The sequence below is a fragment of the Aythya fuligula genome, chromosome 1, assembly GCF_009819795.1.
Source record: "Aythya fuligula isolate bAytFul2 chromosome 1, bAytFul2.pri, whole genome shotgun sequence".
NCBI classification, from domain to species: domain Eukaryota; kingdom Metazoa; phylum Chordata; class Aves; order Anseriformes; family Anatidae; genus Aythya; species Aythya fuligula.
The window spans coordinates 159,482,939-159,504,525 of NC_045559.1; the positions used below are offsets into that span (position 1 = coordinate 159,482,939).

At 37.9% G+C, this 21,587-nt stretch overlaps 1 protein-coding gene across 1 annotated transcript; it reads left to right on the forward strand.

The window, feature by feature from the left end:
• Positions 1 to 757: 757 nt before the first annotated feature.
• On the forward strand, positions 758 to 3,691 carry SLITRK1 (SLIT and NTRK like family member 1). Its single transcript, XM_032204586.1, has one exon. It carries the CDS (start codon positions 1,062 to 1,064, stop codon positions 3,138 to 3,140), a length of 2,079 nt encoding a protein of 692 aa, XP_032060477.1. The 5' UTR covers positions 758 to 1,061; the 3' UTR covers positions 3,141 to 3,691.
• The last annotated feature ends 17,896 nt before the right edge of the window (positions 3,692 to 21,587 follow it).

A 21,587-nucleotide genomic window follows, 5' to 3' on the forward strand; every position in this document is an offset into this window, starting at 1 on the left:
TGAATTGATTTTTTTTTTTTCTCCAGCATTCCCTCAGCAGTCGGATTTTTGCCACTGCAGCTCAGCAGAGGGTGTCAGATCTTTCAGAGTGCACCAGGTTGAAACGAGCAGAGCCTCTTAGCAACTCTCCCCCTGCGTGCCTGTGAGTGTGTGCGAGCTTAGCGTGCGGCTCGGCAGCAGCGGAAGAAAACGGAAAGAAGAGCGAGCGAGGGCGCGGGCGACGAGGGGAGGCAGCGCGGCCGGCAGGGCGAGGCGAGGCGCGGCGCGGTCGCTCGGTCGGTCTGTCAGTCCGTCGTTCTGTCGGGGAGCTCCGACCCCTCTGCAGGCTCCCGCCGCAGGCAGCATGGGCAGCGGCGCAGCGCAGCGGGGGCAGGGGGCGCCGCGCAGCGCCGGGGGCTCGGCGGCCATCGCCTAGGCAGCGCCTTCAGCACCGGCAGCCCGGACAGCTCCCGGCGGGCGGCCCCGCGGCCCCGCGCCACAAGGTCAGCCCGGCGCCGAGCCCGAGCCGGAGCGGGAGCCGCGCACACGCGCAGCCTCCGCGCACACCGCGGCGCGCTCCACCCGCTCCTCTCCGGCATGCTGCGGCTGGCGGCGGCCGGCACCGTTTCCCTGACGGTGAGACAGCCCGGCCGGCAGATCTCCGCTTAGCTTCTTGCCCGGGAACCGTCAGGGAGGGAGGGGGGTGGGGGGAGAATCGAGAAGGGGGATTATTTTTATTTTTTTCCTCTACTTTTTTTTTTTTTTTTTTTCGTGCCTTGCAGTACGTGCCTGGATAGTTTGTGGATATAATTATTGACTGGAATCCGGGCTGTTGCAATTCTATGTGTGTGCTGCGGGGGAGGGGGGGGAGAGAGGAGAAAAGAAAAAGCCCCCCCCGCTCCTCCGCCGACCCTTCTTGCTTCCTCTCCCCGCATTCCCCCTCCCCAACCTCGACCCCCCCCCCCCCGTTGGTGGTGTTTCGGACATTTCATGTATTGAATGGACTGGAATTGCTTTCCGTGTGAGAAGGAAGGTTGCTGTTACTTTGTGATGAAATCGGGAATGAATTGCTCGGTTTAAAAATGCTGCTTTGGATTCTGTTGCTGGAGACGTCTCTTTGTTTTGCTGCTGGAAACGTTACAGGGGACGTTTGCAAAGAGAAGATCTGTGCCTGCAACGAGATAGAAGGGGATTTGCACGTAGACTGTGAGAAAAAGGGATTTACCAGCCTGCAACATTTCACCGCCCCAACTTCCCAGTTTTACCATTTGTTTCTGCATGGAAATTCCCTGACTCGACTTTTCCCTAATGAGTTTGCTAACTTTTACAATGCAGTCAGTTTGCACATGGAAAACAACGGTTTGCATGAGATTGTTCCTGGGGCTTTTCTTGGGCTGCAGCTGGTGAAACGCTTGCACATAAACAACAACAAGATCAAATCGTTCAGGAAGCAGACTTTCCTGGGGCTGGACGATCTGGAATACCTCCAGGCAGATTTTAATCTATTGCGGGATATTGACCCGGGAGCATTTAGGGACTTAAACAAACTAGAGGTGTTGATTTTAAATGACAATCTCATCAGCACCTTGCCCCCCAACGTGTTTCAGTATGTGCCGATCACCCACCTCGACCTCCGGGGAAACCGTCTTAAAACCTTGCCTTATGAGGAGGTCCTGGAGCAGATCCCAGGCATTGCTGAAATCCTGCTAGAGGATAACCCCTGGGACTGTACTTGCGATCTGCTGTCGTTGAAGGAATGGCTGGAAAATATACCCAAAAATGCTTTGATCGGCAGAGTGATTTGTGAAGCTCCCACTAGGTTGCAGGGCAAAGATTTAAATGAGACCACAGAGCAAGAGCTGTGCAAAAAGAACAGAGTGGATTCTAGTCTAGCTGCTCCCCCTGCTGAAGAAGAAACCTGTGATCCTGGTCCCATTCCAACCCCCTTTAAAATACATGGCAAGGAAGACCCTGCCACACCAGGATCTGGTCCAAATGGAGGTACAAAGATTCCTGTCAACTGGCAAATCAAGACTAGACCCACTGCTGCTGTGTCGACAGTTAGCACAAAGAGCAAGCTACTGACTACATTGTCCTGCCCTCAGATATGCAGCTGTGATCAGATCCCTGGCTCGGGTTTAAAGGTTAATTGCAATGACAGGAATGTGAGCAGCTTGGTGGATTTGAAGCCTAAACCATCCAATGTGCAGGAGCTGTTTCTGAGAGACAACAAAATACACACCATCAGGAAATCCCACTTTCTGGATTACCGGAAACTTAATTTACTTGATTTGGGCAACAACAACATAGCCACCGTTGAGAACAACACCTTCAAGAACCTCTTTGATCTCCGATGGCTGTATATGGATAGCAACTACCTAGACACCCTGTCCCGGGAGAAATTTACTGGGCTGCAAAACCTGGAGTACCTGAATGTGGAATTTAATGGGATCCAGCTGATCATGCCTGGAACCTTCAATGCAATGCCCAAACTGAGAGTCCTCATCCTCAACAACAACCTACTGAGGTCTCTCCCAGTCGATGTCTTCGCTGGGGTCTCACTTTCCAAACTGAGCATACACAACAATTATTTCATGTACCTCCCGGTAGCGGGGGTGTTGGACCAGCTCACCTCCATCACCCAGATCGATCTGCATGGCAACCCGTGGGACTGTACTTGCCCTATTGTGCCTTTCAAACAGTGGGCGGAGATGTTGCGCCCCAAGGTGATTATGAGCGATCTGAGGTGTGAGTCCCCAGAAGATTTCTTCAAGGAGGATTTTGAGTCTCTCTCCAATGACATGATTTGCCCTCAGCTGAAAATATCACCCACACTAAGTTCTACCAACAAAAACAGCACCGGCTTTGCAGAGACAGGCACTCACTCCAACTCCTACTTGGAGACCAGCCGGGTCTCCATTTCGGTGCTGGTGCCAGGGCTCCTGCTGGTTTTTGTGACCTCTGCTTTCACGGTGGTTGGCATGCTGGTGTTCATCCTGAGGAACAGAAAGCGGTCCAAGAGGAGGGACGCCAACTCGTCTGCATCTGAAATCAACTCCTTGCAGACAGTCTGCGACTCATCCTACTGGCACAACGGGCCCTACAGCACCGACGGGGCCCACAGGGTTTACGACTGCGGCTCCCACTCCCTGTCGGACTGAGGCGGGGGCGGGGGCGGCCGCCACCCGGGGACCGGCCCTGCGCTGCTAGTCAGGAACGTCTCTGCACCTCGGTTTCCTTCTGTGAGAAATAAGACACGCGCGCACTCGCCCTTGTCCCCCACTGCAAGCGCTGTGCCCGGTGCTCGCTGCGGGGAGGCCGGCGCTGGGCCGCAACCCCCCCCCAGCTCGGCGCAGCCCCCCGCGACGGGAGCACCCCCCGCCCGTGCTCCGCCGGGGCGGCAATGGACGAGCGAGGACACTCTTCCTGCTGCCCCGGCAGCGAGAACCACGGCTGTTGGTTTTGTTGGGCTTTTGTGTTGTTGTGCTGGGAGTCGTTTTGCTTTTCCGCCTTCTTCCCTTTTGGACGCACCCCTCTCCGAAAGGCGAGGAAGAGGAGGGGGACGGAGGAAAGGCTGGTGTCAGCCTCCTCCTGACAGCAAAGCAGGAGCGGAAAGTTGCACGAAGGCATGAATGTAATGTAAATAAATGACTCCGACTCCGAAACGGACAAATGAACAAAAAGCAAAATAATAATAATTAAAAATAAAGACAGACAAATAATCAATCAAACAAACAAACAAAAACAAACACAAACAAACAAACAAACAAAAAAAAAAAAAAAACAAAAAACAAGTGCTGCATGGCTCGCATGGATACAACGCACCCCAGGGACGCTCCAGCCCCCAACTGGAAGCAACGTCTAGTTCACACCATCATCCCTCTTACCTGATAAGTCCCTTCATATCAAACCTTCTATATAAGAAATACAGTATAATAATAATAAAAGTGCCATTTCGCCATTTTTGTGTGATCAATAGGCAGTAGAAATCGTACTTTTACTGTGGAAAAATGTAAAGGTTTTATTTAAGACATAGTTGCATGAATATTCTCATCTGTTTTTTTTTTTTTTTTTTTTTTCATTGAGGAGGGGATGACTTTATTGGGAGATACCTGTTTTCTTGATGGAGGGTTTAATTTCTTTTTTTGGGGGGAGGGGAGGAGGCTTTGATTTTGTTTTCTCTCTCTTCTTTTTCAATATACATATTCAGTATTGCCTTTCCATCTGAATGTAAAAATTAGTACCCTTGATTTATATTATGGTAACAGTGTAAACATTCAAAGAAAAAAAAAAAATCCAAGGCAGTTAAGCATGACCAATTAATGTCACTCTAGTGCTTAGGCTGCAAAGTTTAATGGTAGAAAATTCTGTGCTGTTGTAAATCTTACTATAACTTGAGGAAATCAGAACTGAGGAAGCAAGTGAAACTTACTAATTCTATTCGAGGATTTTATAATGGCATATTTTTTCAGTATTAAAGTGAAAATGTTTTCAACTCCTGGTCCTTACCATTTTTCCAGTACCTGCACTTGCAAGTGGGTTATTTGGGTTTAGGGGACAGAGCCTCCTTTCAGTGCTCTGTGTGTGTGCTTCTCCCTTCCCCCCTCCCCTTCCCCCCCCCCCCCCCCCCCCCCCCCCCCCCGCTTCCCTCTCTCTCTCTCTCCCTTCCTCTCTCTCATTCATTCACACGCAGAGGCATAAACACTCTTTCCCAATGTAAATAACACACAGAAGTTTCCTGCCTCCTCTTCCTTGCCTCTCCCTCTCTCTCTCCTTTGTAATGTGGCAGTGAATCCCTTTATTAATACTGTGAATCTCTTGCTGCTGCTGCCACCCCTTCTGCACACACTGCAGATATATTAGGGATGTTAGTGGGAATTTGATTTAATTGACTCTGCCTACCTCGGTCTCATTAAACCAGAGACAGCTTTCACTGGTCAGCACTTCAGTCCTGTATGCAGTTTGCTGGACTGCTGACGAGGTGAGGCTACTGGATGCGGCTGGGCTCCAGCAGCTACTGAAAGTGGGAAAACTAATTAGTGAAAGGACTTTCCCATCCCTGCGCTGGATTGCTGCACCTTTAATATTAGATGTTGAAACAAACACAGTGCAGGGTTGTGGTTAGACTTCAGGCAACTTGCATTTGTTCCTGTTTGTGTATGGGAAAGTGCCCCTCACCCCTGTAATACTCGTAGAGGCAAAAGCCCCTGCAAATCACTTGTAACTCAGAGCTCAAGTCCCAGTGGAGATATGGAGAATTTCAGTCACGTTGCTTCTAGCTTTCTTCAGGCAGAGAATCCTTTTAAAGAGTAAAACACCATCAGGGACTTGCTAAACTTCAAATACTGATTCGGTTTGCTTTATAGAAAATGCCCACCTTTGGGATATACAATGAGAAAACAGACATACATACACAGACACTGCAATTGATACACTCTTGAAAACGAGGCAGAAGCCTGATCCCAGGTGTTACTGAAGTATTAAATGTGAGGAATAGATCATTCTTACAGAATCCTTTATCAATATGGAAAAGTCTGCAGTCTCCTAGAAAATACCTTGAAGTTTGATTGTGCAGCTTTGGAAACAGAGTGTCCTGTTTAATTATATAAATCATTTCAATTCCAAGGACCCTTCTTTATTTCCTCCTGCTTTGTTAGACTGATTGTTCCACAGAGGCATGCTGTGTAAGACAAAGTGATGGCAGTAGAGTCACTAGTTTGTTATTGTGCTTGAGAAGAAAAAGAAAATGCTACAAGGCAGTATTTCTGCTCTTAAGAGGCCATCAACTTCAATTTAAGCATAACCTCCCCAAAATATTTAAGAATAAGAAAATACACTGGACTACCACTTAAATCATGCTGCCTTTTCCATGATATTGCAGTGATAAAATTGAAGAAGTGAGAGCAGTATGAATACACCTCATGCTAAAAATCATTATTATGTTACAGCCACTGTTATGGAGGTTAAAATAAAAGACATAGTATATTAAATATAGTCATTGGCTGAGGCCAGACATGCATGCAATCCAGACCATATAATACTAAACATATATGATTATGATTCATCATTGAGATATAGAATAAGCTTGTAACTTTGATCCTCAACTTTCCTTAAAGTGCTAGTTCATTAGCACACTTTCATAGAAATGTTGGTTCAGTTGGGATATTGAAGCCATGCATTTATGAATGTTTCTGTGTTGCAGGTGGGGGAAAAATATATATATATAAAAACAACCATTTTTATTTCTGTGACACTTTCTGATTTTAACACTCCCATGTATTTATTCTGTCAGATACTCTCCCTTCAGACACATAGATCATCTAACTCTCTGAGACCACATCATTATCAAGTTTTGAATTACAGTGTTTATCTTATTTGTAAAATTTGCACTTCCAAGGTCATTTTATTAACAAACAAACAAACAAACAAAAACACTCCCAAGAAAGAAAGAAAGAAAGAAAGAAAGAAAGAAAGAAAGAAAGAAAGAAAGAAAGAAAGAAAGAAAGAAAGAAAGAAAGAAAGAAGGAAAGAGGATGCATTAAAGGATAAGGAAGTGCAAATATGTGAAACGTATAGTTAGCTGTCTGTCATTAAAAACAGCAACAACAACCATATATGTTTTAATTTATATCAAGCCTGTTTTAATAATACTTTTAACATTAGAAGCCTGAATAATATCCTTTTCAGTACATGATTTTTCTTTTCTGCTAATTTAAGAAGAATCTCATAACTTCCGGCATAACATATATCACATTAAGTTACTTCTCTCTTGTTTCATTCATCACAATAGATTTCTTTTGTTTCAGAAAGGACGTAGATGAAAGAAACAGATAATTAGTTAGTTAGTTAAAACAGATAGTTAGCCAGTTGAAACAAAACAGAACACTGCAAAATACATTTTTTTTTTTTCTCTGAAAACACTTCATCTAAGAATAGCCTAGACTTTAAACTGTTGCCATAGAAATATTTCTGTATGCATGGTAGCCTCTTACATGTCATTGCAGAAGACTGAATGGAACTTTAGCATTGATAAAGTTTTAAATTAGGTGTTACATATCTTTTTGAGCATAATTGTACAGATAAAACTGCAGAGGGGTGTGTTGTTACATTGCTTTACTAGTTTTTTTGGTTGTGCCAGGTTATTTTATAACTTTAGAACAATTTAATTGAATATACAATCTTTCAGATCTACTAGTAAACTGAGATGACACAAACTGTAACAAGAGTGGGATCAGATTTTTTCTAATGGAAAAGAAAAGGATTTGTGTACTTTACTCAGGTAGAAAAGATGTTAAGATAACATTTCACAGTTTCTTAAGCCTGTGGCAAAACTCATTAGGGCAGCAAGAAACCATAGCCTTTATTAGCCATGAGCTGTTTTCTAGGTCTCCCACATATAAAAGTTTCTTCCCAAAGAGAGGTAACTCTTAGTAAAGAGGTAAACCCTTTCTCTGTTGAGCATTTTTCACTATATTTTTGTTCATGTGTGGTCCAGAGTGAGCATTTCTAGATGATTATGGACTTCCTCAAATAGATGTTTTTGTATTTAGAAAAGTTTCTGTAGGTATATATGTAAAGTAGGATAATTTCTTTGACTGAAACTTATTCCATGTGTATGTTCAGTTCATGTTTGTGTGACTTTTGTGATTTATGGTGAAGGAATTTCAGTGTAATGGACAGGACTTCTGAACTGGCTACTGCATGAGTACTTCTTTTTTCACTATTTGGGAACAAGTCAGAAAGGGAAGAATTCATGGTATATATTGGTAAAATACCATTGCACTAAATCACCCAGATATTTGTTTAATGTTTAAAATGCTCTGAACTGTATTAGCTGTATGGAAATGGCCAATGAAAATTACAGGAAACATTTTATTATTATCCTCAGTTTTTCCCAAACATAGAAATATTATCATTGGAGAAAATGCGGACTGAAAAGTGCTTCAAATACTGTGTTAGATATTCATTCAGATTATGTATATCAGTAGTAGCTTAATGGGTAAACTTGTAACAGATGATATTCAACATAATTGTCTGAGAGTTTCAGAAACTGTTGTCTTATTATCTTGTAGTTGGAGAAATATAAAAGAGATTCTTCAGTATTACTTCTTCAAGATTAATTGCCAGGTCAATCAACACATCATCATGCTGAATGGTTTCATTTATCCGATAAAGTTTCTGAATCAATTTCTGTTTATACTTCTTAAATGCATTCTTCAGTTATGTGAGAGAGGACCAAACTCAGAAGAAATATCCCTGAAGAAAATAGCAGTCTCCTACATCAGTCACTTGAAAGCTAAGACTGAAAATGCATAGTGAAAGGACAGAAATAACCCATTGTAGAAGATACAGTTAACTCTAACGGAATTACTGCTTTGAGTGCCATTGTTTTAACATTATTGGTGGGACAAAGTGCTTTACAATATTATTGGTTGTATCAGAACTCCTTCTCCATGTTTCTCCCTTTCTATTCGGTTGAAATATTGATCATTTTCAGAAAGTTTCCAACTAAGCCAGTAGAAAAAATAGCCTTAGCTTTTAATGACTTTTGTTGATGTCATGACTGTTCAGACAGAGCCCTCAAGCTTTGATCTCAAAGCAGGTTTGTATAAGCATGGCTTGTAATTTTTTTTTTTTTTTTTTTTTTTTTTTACTTTATCATTCCTGAATCAATTGCAACTGTCTTGCAAATGGACAATTTAGCAAACAAAATTAATCAAAATGTGGCTTGTGGGAAAACAAACAAACAAACAAAAAAAGGAATATGAAGCTAGTGTTTTGTTTTGTTTTGTTTTCTTATTCTTTTAAATGAGAGTTCAGGAGAAGGGTCAAAAACGTAGTGCAGATGAGCTGTGAAGAAATTAAGAAGTAGTGGAAAAAATTATGTTATGTGTTTCACTTTCTGGCTCACTATATAACCTAGAGTGTAGGCTATACACCTCTCACCTAGCTTGATGGGTTTGATTGAGATGCTTGTGCACAAACCAGCAGTGTCCTCATGCATGAGGCTGATAGATACAGCATAAGGACTAGGGTACACTCATAAGTTTTTGGAGTGTGACTAGAGCCTAGGTGGGATAAATTAGAACATTTCAAATTCCCAGTCATGTGGGAAGAATTGAATTGTATCATGGATATACACCAAGAGGCTGGTGACTTAGTTCACTTGGCCCACATAATTTATTTGAATTACTTTTGTATTTTAGCTGTCTGCATGGTGTTAAAAGAAAAGACTCAAAGTTAGAAAAAGATATGGTCAGCTGGTGATCATGCAAGATACTTTAAGATACCACAAATAGCACTGTGTGTCTATGAATGGGCAAAGTATTTAAAATCTAAATGTAATTAAGTTCTATACACCTGAACCACAGATTATTAAATGCAGTTTAGAACTAAATCAAATCATTGAAATTATACAAAATGTCAAAGACAGTTACCTGAGACATGGCATTTAATTTTCAAAAGACGACTTAAATTTAGAGAGTATTAGTTGGGTCAAATGCACCCCACACATTTTTTTTCCATCTGTTTTCTTAACTTGGATTTTATTTTTGTCTTTTAAAAAAATCCTAGTTCTTTGACTTGGAGATTGTATCCTAATGACTGCTTTTGAATAGGATGGACTCCTATTTTAGCCAGTGCTTTTAGAAATTGATATAGTACATAATAACTATAATAGAAATGTCATAACATATTAGAACACTAAGGAAACAAAAATATAACAACACCAACAAATCCAGACAATTATTGCTTCTCCCATAGTAGCAAATAACTGGTTCTTGGGTCAAGCTTGAAATATAAATGAGGAATACAATACTCCAGGGTTATAGTCATTATTGAAGTCATTAAGAGGATCACAATGAGAGATAAATGCTAGCAATGGATGAGAAAATATAGTAGTAAGTGTTTTAGAAGGAAATTTCTTTTGTGAAAAAAAGTGCCAAGCTGTAAATGGTTTTTCACCGGAGGATTGAAAAGGGAAAAATATAATTAAGGATACACTGTAACAACCTATTCACATGAGGTATCATAAAAAGAAGACAGATGGTAGGAAATATTTAAGTGCAGGATGTAGAAGATGTGGCTAGACCCCAGAGTCTATTAGTCATATTGTAAGTGGATGTATCAATTTGCTCAAATCATATATGGCATGACAAAGTTGGTGGTATTGTGGGCACTCTGCAAACAACGTGAACTTTTAAAGAGAAGTGATATCACTTGGACTGGGTACAAAAGGGAAGAATGAAAACAAAAAATGTAAAAGATTTTTTTTTCCACAGTTACGGCTTGGGAATTCAAAAGTAGTTACTGGGGTTATAAAGACCAGTATCGTGTGCCTTTATTATATAATTTTATCTGTTTTAGCCAACTTGTTTGGAATTCTGATAAACATGATCTACTCAAAAAACAAACGTGATGTTGATTCTCTCTTATGTGTCATGGTAGTTGACCTTGACCTTGACTTGAAGTGCAAGTAAAGGGATAACCTACTGAAATAGTCTTTTTTTTTTTTTTTTTTTTCCCTACATTTTCATATGAGTACATTTTAACTGTGGTATTAATCTTATATCACTGTCACAAATTTTGTTCTACCTTATGACACTAAAAATGGTGGATAATTATATTAGTAATGGTAAAAATAATATTGATATCTTTTAGATTAAAGGGTTTTCTCTTTTCTTTCTTTATACAGTAAACTAAGATGCATATGTCCTATGGGCAGAAAACAACCCAAATGTACTTTATCTCCCTCTCTTTCTCTCTCTCTCTCTTTTTTTTTTTTTTTTTTCTTGGCTTTTGGCTTTTGTCATTTTCATGCTTTAAGTTATGTATGCATAAGTAAGAAGATGATGCACAAACAAAAGGTAGCAAGAGCAAGAAAGAAGAGGAATGCACAGGAATTAAATTATTCAGGAAGAAGAACTCTAGGCCTGAACTGAAAAAAACCTACTTATATTGACTTAAAGGTTCTTTGAGGAGCAGGAGGCTCCTCAAAGTTTTTGAAAGACCTTTCAATGACCCTGTTGTTATTAATAAACAATAATATTAACTAACTAAAATTTTAGTATAAGACAAGAGTTTTCAAGAACAGAATAAATTATATTTAAGATTATTAGATTGTTTATTTTGACCTTATAGTAAGACATTATTGAAGTTAAACTGTGAAAAAAAGAAGTGATTCTTACTACAGATTCATAAATTACTAATTTGTCCACATTTATTAGCTTAGTTACATGCATATGTATTAAATAAGACTCATCTGTATTTTAAACAAATTCATAGTACTCATAGGTTGCAACCTGAATAATAAATGTAAGGATTCTTAGTTGATTTTTGCATTACATCTGAGCATGTCTGTTATGTTATGGATATTGAGAATTCAATAAATGTAAAGGAAAAAAATGCTAATAAGATTTAAAAATAGGTTTAATATTTTGAAGGATACATTCTGGCTGTCAGTGTTACATCATTAGTAGAGTATTGTTCAGGTAATTCTATAATATAGTTTATATATGTGGATATAGTTGGTTATGTGAAAGCTATAAATTTCTGATTATGAGGCAACAAACTTACAATAAAGACATTTAACAAAGACTTAAATTTAAGATAATTGTTGTGGAAGAATTGAGAGTACTCAATCATAACCAATATGATAACAAAAAAAAAATTACAGATTGTTTTAACGTATATATTTAATCCATACCTTTAAAAAACAACAAAAACAAACAAACAAACAAACACCACCACCAAAAAAAAAAACTAATTCCCATCCACAGATAAACACCTGAAATTTTCAGTTGATTTTTTTTTTCCCTAAATGTTGGAGTTTAAAAGTTCATTTAAAACTTTTTTGTGTGTGTGTGTGTGTGTGTGTGTGTAGAGATCAAGAAGTCAGTTGCAAATACCTGCTCTATCTTGATCAGGAATGTCAGTCTTAAATTCTCATATAAAACCAAATTGTGAAACAGTAATGTCAAACAGAAAACTTAGAAAACAACTGTGGGACATATATCCTTTTATCCTTTTGAACTGAGTGCTCCATAACTCTTTGGCTGGAACAGGATCCTATATCCTACTAAATTAATAAAACTAGACTTTAAGTGAACCTGGAGCCATAATAAATAATAGATAATATATAATAGATAATCCATTATGGTTAATCCACCCTGAATAAATGTTCTTTTTTTTTCTTTTTTTTTCTTTTTTTTTTGAATTCTTTACTACTTCTGCCCCAGACAAAATAGCTACAGAGCAGGCTAGCCTTTCACAAGTGGGCACAATAAAATTTGTACTTACAATTTGAGTGTAAGATTTAATTCTACTTGTTCATTTGAAAGTGTGAATATGCATGGTGTGGCCTCAACATTTGACTCAGAAATTCATTAATGGTCTTAAAAGTTCATTTTAATTTTTGTTGGGCTTTGTTTGGTTGTTTGATTGTGGTTTTGTTGTTTTTGTTTTCACTTCCAGTTTCCTAGGGTTTAATTACAAATTTCCTTCTCATAAATCCCATAGGATATCTGTAACCTCCTCTGATGTCCCTGCTTTTGGCTTTTCCTTACATTGCTTGACTGGACAAGCATATGAGAATACATCAGCAAGAATTTTTGTGTAATTAAAGAATAAAGAAATAGGAATGAGTTTAATTTGTCATGTCAGCTAATATTTTTTATATTAAAACTACTAGAGTAAATTGGCAGGATTATCTTAAATGGATGTCCAACAACATAATACATAATTCTTTTTGAACTCAAGTTAGACATATAGGACTGGATTTTAGAAGGATCTTAAAGCATTTGAGTTGTCCATCGTTAGATACCTGACACTCTTCACGGAATCCTAGGGTACCTGAGATACTTGTACAGGTTTAAAACATTTTATTTTTCCTGACTGGCAACTGTATTCCTAGCAAGATGTTTTAGCATACATTAAGTGGATGATTATGTTAAGGCATCTTAACTGTTCCTTGGCTGGAATGCAACAGCCATACTGTGGGCATATGAATTTAGAGATCTCAGTCGGTAACCAAGCAGCTCCTAAGGCTGAGTGAGCTAAATCATCACTTTTATCATCACTATTTAACTTTTATATTGCTAAAGTTAAGTGTGATAAATATCACACTTATGAATAACATCTTCAGGATGAAACTTTTGATTAAAAATAAGAATGTATACATATAAAAATGAAGCTAAAGACTATTCTTCATATATTCGTATCTTTTTTTTCTTTTTTCTTTTTTCTTTTTTCCTGTCATATCACAATTTATTATAAACAAAACAAAACACTGAAGATACTTGCAACTGATAATCTTTGGTGAACTTTTTTATTTTTTCAATGTTATGACACAGTGTTATATATATATGACACAGAGTTATATATTTGTTTGTAAAATAAAAATAACAACAGCAATAATATAAATGAGGGGTTTTGTTAAGTCTTTTATTTTATTTTCATTTTTTTTAAAGGAGTCCACCTGTTGGCTTCAGGAGAACATCCCTATATTAATTCAATACTAATGAGATCAAAATAAAGCTTTATCACAGACAAAGAATATCAGCCAACTAACATTTATAATAAAACTTATGCTTAATTTTTTGATAACTACAAAATATTTTATGTAATATTGCCCCAAATAAACAGAAAAAATCTTGTTTATTTTACTAAATTTGGTCCAATTAAGCAACAAAAACAACAACAACAAAACCACCACCAACAACCATATATATGCGTATATATATATATACATATGTATAAGTCAATAAAAGGGAAAGATGAAAATAGCTTAAGTCCAACACCTTGCTTCTTAGAAAACTAAGCTAAGTACTTATGTCAGTAGTTACTGAAAGATACCAATCATAGACTTCTCCATCTTCTCTGAATCTGTAGAATAAGTGTAATTCTAGGTAAAATCCATAATGCACATATTTATTATGTGTATAACCACAACAATATAACCACAATTGGCACTAACTGACAAGACAGATTGAAGGTTTAAGGTCAGAGGTCAAAATACTAGATTTTTTTTTTCCTCTCTTTATGAAACCCTGATACTGACAAAAGATCTAAGCTTCCTTAAATCAGTTTTGATTACGTTTTCTTGGATTGTAGATGATATACATCAGATTGATAGATGTGGCTATTAAGACTTTTTGTTTGTTGTAAGATCTGAAGCTGAGTTTTTGTACATTCTGATGAATTTCTCATATTTGCCTCCTACTGAGCAAGTCACCTTTGGCTTTCTGCACAGTCAATGGAGAGAAGTGGGAACTTTAAGGCTCAACATGATATTTGGGGATGTCAAGAGGAGTTCAACTGCAGACTAAGATACCAAATTAAGGTTCCTAAATACTGTCATATGGATGTGAATTGAGCACTTAAACTCTTGTTACAGACAGTGAAGGTTTAGTCAGTACAGTCAATGGAAAATAGATATAGTTGCAACCCAGTTTAAAAGACACTTAATAAGAAACTCATTTTTTAAACATTTAGTATCATTTAGATTTCTGGGGGTCAGAGGCTAGAGGCCTCTGGGATGGGATCATCTGGCCTCTAGCTGTCACTAGACTGCAATTCTTTTATTGGCCCTGTGTAGTATTTATGAGCCCCATGGGTGTGCTGCGTGTCCAAGGTATCCTAAGGCATCTCAAATGGTACCAGTCATTTACATTTTCAGCAATATTTCTCATTGTATCTGGAACTTAGATACTTTGTTCACCTTGGTACAGCTATATTTGGAAGTCTTAATCTCTAGATAAACCTATCCATATTCATAAAGAAATAAAGTATGTTTGAAAAGTTTTATTTCTTTCCACTGACTTTAACAGGAATCTGAGGCACCTAGTCTAAATATATATCAATAACTATAGACAGCTGCATTTCCTACAATTAATTCCACACTTTGAATCTTTCATACTCCTTTGTTGTAAAATGGCATATTTCATTTATCATCCTGCATAGAGACATGAAAATTCAGATATCTAGCCTCTCCTTCTTCCCCCTTGCCCCAGCAGACAGGATAACTGGAGAATACTGGCTCTACACTTCATCTGAGCTCCCAGTTTCCACAGGCACTTTCCACCACATCTGAGAGTCTGATTCCATGATGAAAGGGTCCTACTCAGCATAGACATATTTGATTCTTGGATTATGTCTTGTTTTGAGTGGTAGTGGTGGTAAAATACAGAAGTTTTGGCTCTTAATCTCTCAGGGACATTAAAAACACAAGTGAAATATGAAAATATGAAAATATATGGAAATTGTTTCCTATCTCGGAAATATCATATATAAGCAGAAATATCATGTCAATTCAAAAAAAAAGTAATGCTGATGGCTATTAATGAAAGCAGTATTTTCCTCCATTCATACATTTGTGTTGTATTTATTGTAGAAAATTGCATGCTATTACATAAAAATCCATGTTAAAGATAAGTTTATACTTTCCTCCTGAAAATAATTTTGAAGTTATGAGTAGGATTAGTGGAGACCTTGACAGGATAAAACACAAATTGTTAAGAATTTAACTATTTAAAAAGTTCCCTTACATGCTTCTGAAACAAGGTGTGAAATCCATTTCCAAGTTAAAGTCACTAGAACTATTTATGGATTTATAGTAATTAACTATACGGCCTGTTCTCTTCAGTCAGATTTAAATGATTACAGAAGACAGCATTAAAGCAAAAAATTAATTGGCCTGAATTACTTAGTTTCAGAACTATCAGCAATGGTTTTAAATCAAATAAATGTTGTCATCTGGCTTCTGTCTCTCATGAATATGACTGTACTACATAACAACCATAAATAATTCATAAAAGATAGTTTGGGGAAAAAAAAAAAATTACTTCCCAAAAGTCTGTATTGAAATAGAATTATCATTTGAAGAGAAATCTGAGGAGGGTGAAGCAGAATGAGGAATTTCATGCTGTATTTTTCACTACATTAGGCAGCCTGTGTGTGACAAACAAAAACAGATCAAGTTTTCATTCCTAATTAACTATGATCCTTGCAAATTATGCATATGAACACAATTCTGTAAGCAAGTTTTAATTATTTTTCATGTTAATATAGTACTTCAAACTACATATTGTACATGACTATTATGTTCATCACCATACTGTCTTGCTCATCAGGTTCAGTGTGTTATTAACATTTTTCTGAATTGCTCTAAAGAATGGTAGAATAGTTTCAGTTCATTAACTTTTCTCTCATTTTACCATCTATCAAAGTAAAGTTTCAAGCTTGAATTCTATCATATAATTTGTGTAACAAACTATTTGTAAATGACCAGGCAGATCTTAGAGAAAATTTTAAAAATTGAGTTATATATTTTTTAGCAGTTTCACAATATTTTTAAGAAGTCACATGGAAAATCAATTGCAATATATAGATAAGGCTTCAGACATATGAAGGAAGACTTTTGCTTTTTCAATTCAATAGCTATTATGATAATAATGCATTAGTCATGGTGGAGAATCTAGAGTTGCCTTACAAAATTGGAATAATTGTTTTACATTCCAAGTTTGAGCTATTTCAAAACTTTCAGATCACATGCATAGCCAAGACTAAAATAAAAGCTGTCTCACTTCTTCATCCCATTATTTTGATAATATATGATACAAAAGCAGCTCAAATGAATACAGAAATTAAGTTTAAAAACAGTAATAATGTTACCAAAAGAAAAGAAAAAGGTTAATAAATAGTATTGTAGTCAATATTATAAACAAATAAATAAGAGAACAAAAAACTTCATAAATTGTGAGATACATGGAATATTTTTCTCTTTCCTTTCACAACCTCTTTCTTCCTACTGATTTCTATGTAAGAATCCTGTTGACATCTTTAACATATCGCTTACCCACCCACCGCTATATAAAATATGATAACCTGATTTTAATTTGAAATATACTTCCATGAATTGACATTCAAATCAAGGAGTGTGAGAGTATCTAATAGTAGAATCATTATATTCCTATTCATAGTCTTTTACATTGATGTAAAAATCAGCATAAACAGGGCCTAATCAAAGTTACTATTATGTTTGCTTGGCTTTATGAATGGTATATTCTACTACATCTTACAAATAAAAAAAAAAAACAACAATGTATTCAGTGAACATAATGTAGTAATTGTTGGCAAATCTTTGACCACTAGAGTCAAATTCTTAAGTCCCTGTGTTGACTTGTAGCAACATAATATCTAGAATATCTACCTTTTAATATAATATCTAAAACATATGTTTGAATTGGAGCAAATACGGGTATGGATATGCTGGTGAGCTGAGATAAATTGAGTGTTAATCAGAAATCAATTATTTCTTTCTAATTTGGGCACTGAATACCCAGCTACAGAAGAAAGCTTGTTCATATTGATGTTAAAAGAGTGAATAAAACTAGTAAATTAGAATCTTAATGTATATATCATACATTAAGATACCTTAATGTATCTGAGAAATCTGTATGGTGATGGTAGATGTGACACAGTACGTATAAGAACCTTCTGGAAAGACATCTGGAGACCATATACTGTATTCTAGGAAACCTGAAATGTTGCTGATGTTGCTGACACTTCTGTTAAGGCAACTGAATAAGAAACAGAAAGCTAATAAATGATGCTAATATCAGTTGGCTCAAGATTCCTACCCAGGACTTTTCTTTATCTGTTAAAAAGTCATACTGCTTCTTATTTTTCTTTTCTTTCTCATGAATTATGCTTTTATTTTCAGTTAAACTGCACACAGAAATTTTCTTTCTACCTCATGTATGTAAATTATATATGAATTCCAAGTATCTTCTTATTTCAAGTCTGCTGGTAGAACACAGGCTTTACTTTGAAAGCTTCTAAAAAGGCAATAGTATCAGTGTTTCTTTGTTAACTCACCAAGGCAAGTCTTTTTATTAAAAATATATAATAATAATAATAATAATAATAATAATAATAATAATAATAATAATAATAATAATAATAATAATAATAATAATAAAAGCATTAGTTAAAGCAACTAGGAAAGAAAAATGCTTATAGTTCTATTAAAAAATAAATAAAAGAAGAAAAAAATAATGAAATCTCAAATACATATATATATTTGTTTGTTTTTAACTTTTTTTTTTTCACTGATGAAATATACAAACCAACTAAAGAAAAATAAATGTACTAGAAGTGCCTGTCATTTTAAAATTCGTCATGAGGCCTTAGCATAAGTGAAAGACTTTACCTAATCTTTTTATACCCTTCCTTGGGCTGGGTTCGTATCAAATCAATTATGGCAGCTATCAAGGTACCCAAACTAAAAAATAAACCATTTATAGATATTTCTACAGTCAGTAAAGAATGACAAAGGTACTGCTAAAGACTGTTCTTAATACAGGTGTATCTTAAGTAAGATTAAGTATTACATTAAGCTGGATGAATCAATGACCTGGAATTTAAAAGAAAGCTCAGATTTTTTTTTCTTTTTTTTTTTTTTTCTTAATTGTATGATTAAAAATGCCCTTTTTTTTTTTTTTTTTTTTTTTTCTTGTTTGAAAATGTCAGCTTCTTTTATTGTTACTGAAACTACATATGTATGTGAGGTTTCAATTCTTTTGAATATTAAGGTCCACTCACAAACACATGTTAAATACATACTAAAAGTATACCGTGAAACACTCTGAAAAAGATGGCTTTCCACTTTCACTGATACCTGTGCAGGATATATATATATACATATACATATACATATACATATACATATACATATACATATACATATACATATACATATACATATATATACATATATATATACATATACTGACCGCGGGAAGTTTTGCCTTATTAAACTATTACATAATATTCTTAGTAAAGTATTGGTTATGCTAAACATTTTTTTTTTTTATGATGATGTATGCTATGTATTCAGCAGATGTATTTCTACTTTTTAATTTCAGATCTTATTCATTCATTCATATGGCTGGATTTGCCATTTTTCTGTGCAATACTTCTTACATCTTACATATCTTCTCTGTACTTGTAATATATATAAGAGTTCTTAATTTTTTTAATAGTCTGATTTATCTGTTTTGGTATAGATTCAGAGGTCTGTATAAGAAATGGATTATCAGCAGAGAAGAAAAATCTTATAATGTTTCTTTTCAAGGTATACAAAAACTATTTCAGACAAGAAAAAAAAAAAAAAAAGTATCTCTAAATGTCGATAAAGTTCCTGAAACAATTAATGACCAACTCTTGAATGCCATGTCCTATCTTTATTCTGAATCCTTTCAGAAGCATTTCAGTTGTATACTGTGTGGCATTTGAGATTGTACAGTGTAAATTTAAGTATTAAAGCAGAAAATGAAAATTCTCCTTACAAGAACCTATTGAAATATGAGCTGTTGTAAATCTCATTCATTCAGTCATTCATGATCTTCAGATTCACTAGAGTGAAAAGAAATATGAGTAATGAGCCCACAGTATTGTCTGAGAGATCATTAAATATTTCAAAAGAGGTTAGCTATTTCATGTGAGAGTTCAGAGAGAGGAGGGAAAAGATAGGTTTTAACTAAACAGGCATCTTCTTCCAAGGTCCTCCAAATGGGGCACAATAACCCCAAGATGAGCTACAGGCTGGGAGATGAGTGGTTAGAAGGCTGCCTGGAGGAGAAGGACCTGGGAGTATTGGTTGATAGTCAGCTGAATATGAGCCAGCAGTGTGCTCAGGTGGCCAAGAAGGCCAACAGCATCCTGGCTTGCATAAGAAGCAGTGTGGTCAGCAGGGCTAGGGAAGTGATTGTCCCTCTGTACTCGTCTATGATGAGTCCGCACCTCGAGTACTGTGTTCAGTTTTGGGCTCCTCACTACAAGAAGGACATCGAGGTGCTCGAGTGATCCACAGAAGGGTGACAAAGCTGGTGAGGAGTCTGGAGAACAAGTCCTTCGAGGAGTGGCTGAGGGAGCTGGGATTATTCAGCCTGGAGAAGAGAAGACTGAGGGATAACATTATTGCACTCAACAGGTACCTTGAAGGGAGGCTGTAGAGAGGTGGGGGTTGATCCCACATTCCTGGTGACAGGATGAGAGGGAATGGGCTAAAGTTGTGCCAGGGGAGGTTTAGGTTGGATATTAGGAAAAACTTCTTTAGCGCAAGGGTTGTTAGACATTGTAATGGGCTGCCCAGCGAAGTGGTGGAGTCACCATCCCTGGAGGTCTTTAAAAGACGTTTAGATGTAGAGCTTGGTGATATGGTTTAGTGGAGGACTTAGTGTTAGGTCAGAGGTTGGACTAGGGGATCTTGGAGGTCTCTTGCAACCTAGATGATTCTGTGATTCTGTGGAGATACTTGGACAATCACAGAATATCCTGACTTGGAAGGGACCCATAAGGATCATCAAGTCCAAATCCTGGCACCGCACAGGTCTATCCAAGAGTTTACACCATGCTACTAAGTGCACAGTCCAATCACTTTTTAAATTCAGACAGGCTTGACAAAGTAAACTCTCACCTGTGAATATGGTTCCTGACCATATTCTATGAATATGGTCATGAAGCAGGTTGACACCTGCTTCTGTTTCTAATTTTGAAAGTATGAAAAGATGTCTTGCAAAGGTGATTGGCTCGAGGGCAGATGAGTTCTGCAGTCGAGCAGGGGATCAGTACAGGCAGGGATTTTTTTCCGGCATTGAGGCCACTCGAATCAGCCAAGGGAGACGCCAGGACCTGGCAGCCCTAACGAGGGAGGCTGACGAGGTGTAGGTGGAGCCAGCAGTTCCCCCTCTACTCTGATATTCAAAAGCAGCCCCTAGGGAGCACAAGCAACAAGGATGGGTGTGTCAAAAGGGCGGGGTATGGCTGTTTGCGCAGGCAGGACACACTCAGGTGGGGCAGAGTGTCTGTCCCTGCCCAGGCGAACAGCTCGTCTATCAGTGGTCTGACTGTACCTAAACCGCCATGGTCTGCACTACACAAAAAGCTCTTTCTAGAAAGTCTGTGATGACCCAGACTGACTACCCACTCAAAAATGAGGCAGTTCAGGTCTCTGGATGAAGGGAGTGTCTGAGCCTGTTGCTGCCCTCAGAGGGTGGCAGAGACACCATGTGTGAGGTGTGAGCAGGTGGATGGCCTAGTCAGCCTGGTGGCAGAGCTCAAGGAGGAGGTGGAGAGGTTAAGGGCCATCAGGGAGTGTGAGTGGGAGATAGATTGGTGGAGCAACTCCCTTCCAGGCCTGAAGGAGAGGTACCAGGGTGAGACACCCCAAATGGAGGTGGACCCCCTGGCCTGTTGCAGTCGGGCAGAGAGAGGGGACCTGGGAGTTGAGGAGGAATGGAGACAGGTCCCTGCTCAACCTCACAGGCAATGCCCTCCCTACCAGCCCTACCAGCCCCACCTTCCCCGGTGCCCTTACACAACACGTCTGAGGCCCTGAAGCTTCAGAGACCAGTGGATAAGGAGTAGTTAGTAGGTCTACTCAGGAGGATGCCTGGGGTGAGGAAGTCGACTCCACACCTCAAGACTGCCTCCACCAAGAAAGGTAGAAGGGTAATCATTGTAGGCGACTCCCTGCTCAGGTGGGAAAAGGATGAGGTTGAGGGTCTGGACAATAGTCTGAACCCGGGAAGCAAACCTGCAAAGTGTGT

Coding starts and splice junctions, on each gene's coding strand:
- SLITRK1 (XM_032204586.1), top strand. CDS start 1,062: ATGCTGCTTTGGATTCTGTTGCTGGAGACGTCTCTTTGTTTTGCTGCT.